This window comes from Buceros rhinoceros, unplaced genomic scaffold (genome assembly GCF_000710305.1).
Source record: "Buceros rhinoceros silvestris isolate BGI_N320 unplaced genomic scaffold, ASM71030v1 scaffold21394, whole genome shotgun sequence".
In the NCBI taxonomy this organism is placed as follows: Eukaryota; Metazoa; Chordata; class Aves; order Bucerotiformes; family Bucerotidae; genus Buceros; species Buceros rhinoceros.
In genome coordinates, this window is record NW_010410305.1 from 17,808 (window position 1) to 20,061 (window position 2,254).

At 49.7% G+C, this 2,254-nt stretch overlaps 1 protein-coding gene across 1 annotated transcript in view; it reads right to left on the bottom strand.

Moving 5' to 3' along the window:
- Nucleotides 1-1,434, bottom strand: part of FBXO21 (F-box protein 21) — a gene marked incomplete at its 5' end in the record, with an annotated part of 15,643 nt that extends 14,209 nt beyond the window's left edge. The window contains one exon of the mRNA XM_010135578.1: nucleotides 1,299-1,434. Coding sequence (XP_010133880.1) covers nucleotides 1,299-1,434 — 136 coding nt within the window. The remainder of the gene's footprint in view (nucleotides 1-1,298) is intronic.
- Between the last annotated feature and the right edge of the window lie 820 nt (nucleotides 1,435-2,254).

Sequence of the window (2,254 nt, forward strand, 5' to 3'; positions counted from 1 at the left end):
GTCCAGCAGCCCTGCTTAACAGCCCCTCCCCAGCTCTCGCACAGCCCCTTGCAGCACTGACAGGCCGCACTAAGGTCTCCCCGCAGCCTTCTCTGCTCCAGGCTGAACCCCCCCAGCTCTCTCTCCTCTCCTCCCAGCAGAGGGTTCCACCCTCGGGTCACTGCTGGGGCTCCTCTGGCCCCGCTCCAGCAGCTCCGTGTCTCTGCTGGGCTGAGTACTCCAGAATTCAGCGGGCATTCTGCAGGTTCTAGCAGAGTGGAAAGTTCCAAGCAGAGAATTAAATGGCAATTTCTGGCCCCACAGGAGATGAACTTCAGTGTTCGGCCTTTGGGTATTGCTGAACAGTCTCTCAGTAGTCTTTGCATACATGATTAAAACAGTAGGAATCCAGGAGCCTCTGCCCCTGGCTAATGTCCTGACACACATTTCTCCATGGTGAAATGTCTTATCTGCTCCAACTACAGCGGAACAGTTCAAAAAGACCAGCAAAGAGAGATGCATCTCCTGCTGGCCCTACAGCCTCCTCCTCCAGGGGTGAAAACCCAACCACCAACCAGGCCTTAAAATCAGGGAAGAGGATTTCAACAGAGGTCTCCTCTATCTGAGGGGAATTCTCTACTGGGCCACAATGTATTAACAAAGGAGCCACCAAGAGGTGGCTGTTTAGTGGCTCTTGTGTGAACTTTTAAACTCAGCCAAAGTCACGGGCAGCATTTATGCCTATTTCACAGAATTTCAAGTTGACCCAAATTGTACAGCAGTCAAAACCCACGGCCATCAAGTATGCAAACAGACAACAAAATAGCTGCTGTTCCATGTGCAAGTCAAGTCTCTTGGAGAGAGCGTTTGCACACTGAATGCAAAAGCATCTTGGTGTCGCGGCTGGGTAAAGAACCTCAGTAATCTATTTTCCCATTCAGTGAACCTCCTGTGCCTTGGTCCTGCTTTCAAAGGACTTCTGAGACCGCACAGGACATCGCCTTGCAGAAGGTCTGCAGTGAGATAAATTCAGGGGCTGTGCTATGTGTCAACAAGCCATCCGTCCTTCAGCAGCTCCCAGAGCCAGCTCTGAGCACGCAGCGACGAGCAGAGAGTTTGTAAAGCTGCAGCGACACTGCTGCCTGCGATACGCAGGGCACGCGTGGGACTCGACGTGGTTTGTGCCTTTGGATTTTGAAGGAGTGAGGAGACGTCAACTCCCTGACGGCGCAGCTGAAAAGAGGTGAAGGGAGAGGAAAGACCGACTAATAAAAAGGACTAAGTGGCTAAGCTGTTGCACGTACAGGGAAACGACTTACATGTTCTGAAAAGAACCTTTTGGAGAAGGAAGCCACAATCCTCTGGGCTTCTAGGCCAGCGTTGTGCCGTGCTTTGTATTCTTCGAGCCAGCTGACACCGTCCACGTGGCTGTAGTACTTCAGCAGTGATGGCCACCTGCACAACAAGAGAGAAGTGAACAGGTTCGTTATTATTTCCATGTCACCGTGGAACGTTGCTTACTGTAACCACATTGCTGGGGGAGCCGAGACACTGCCAAGACACAGTATAACTAGAATAATAATTGTGTAAATTAATCCAATGACTGACTGCGGCACCGAAGCAGAAATCCAGCTGTTTTCACTGAGGTATTAACGGGTATCTTACAGGAAGCTCTCCTGGAGTCTGCCAACGGGAAACCTTCAAAAGGTTCCTACTCCAGGTATTTCAGTATCTAACTCTCCTGAACACTTTGGAGATTTCCCCCAGAGCTTTGCAAGACACACAGGCATGACGTCAGCAGAAGAGTAGCAGTGTTTTATCAGACAAAGCCTGCCGTTCTGAAGGTGATGTACGACATGTACGCTGACTTGTCCGCTAACAGAACAAGAATTCATTGTCCCGTGTTCTTCCTACCACCTCGTGGGTCTAATGAGAAGGATGCACAAAACAGAGCTCCCTCTCTTGCCCTTCCTGGTGGTAACATCTGCTGGAGAAAACCAGAGAATTCCAAAGTCAAACTCAGAGCTAAAGGCTTTTGCAGTTCATTTTTAATACGAGAAATAATTATTTTCACCCCCCACACACACCTTTCTTGTCAAATAAGGCTGCACCTGCTTTACTGTGTCTAAAAGGCCAAAAGCTAAAACACGTTCCACAACCCATTAAGAAGCATTTCGAGGTCCAGCTGAAAACCTTGAAAACTTCAGGGACTCTTCTGGGGGCTGTGATCAGCAGCAGCTTTTCTAACAAAGTGTGCACAACGCAGGCCTGCCAG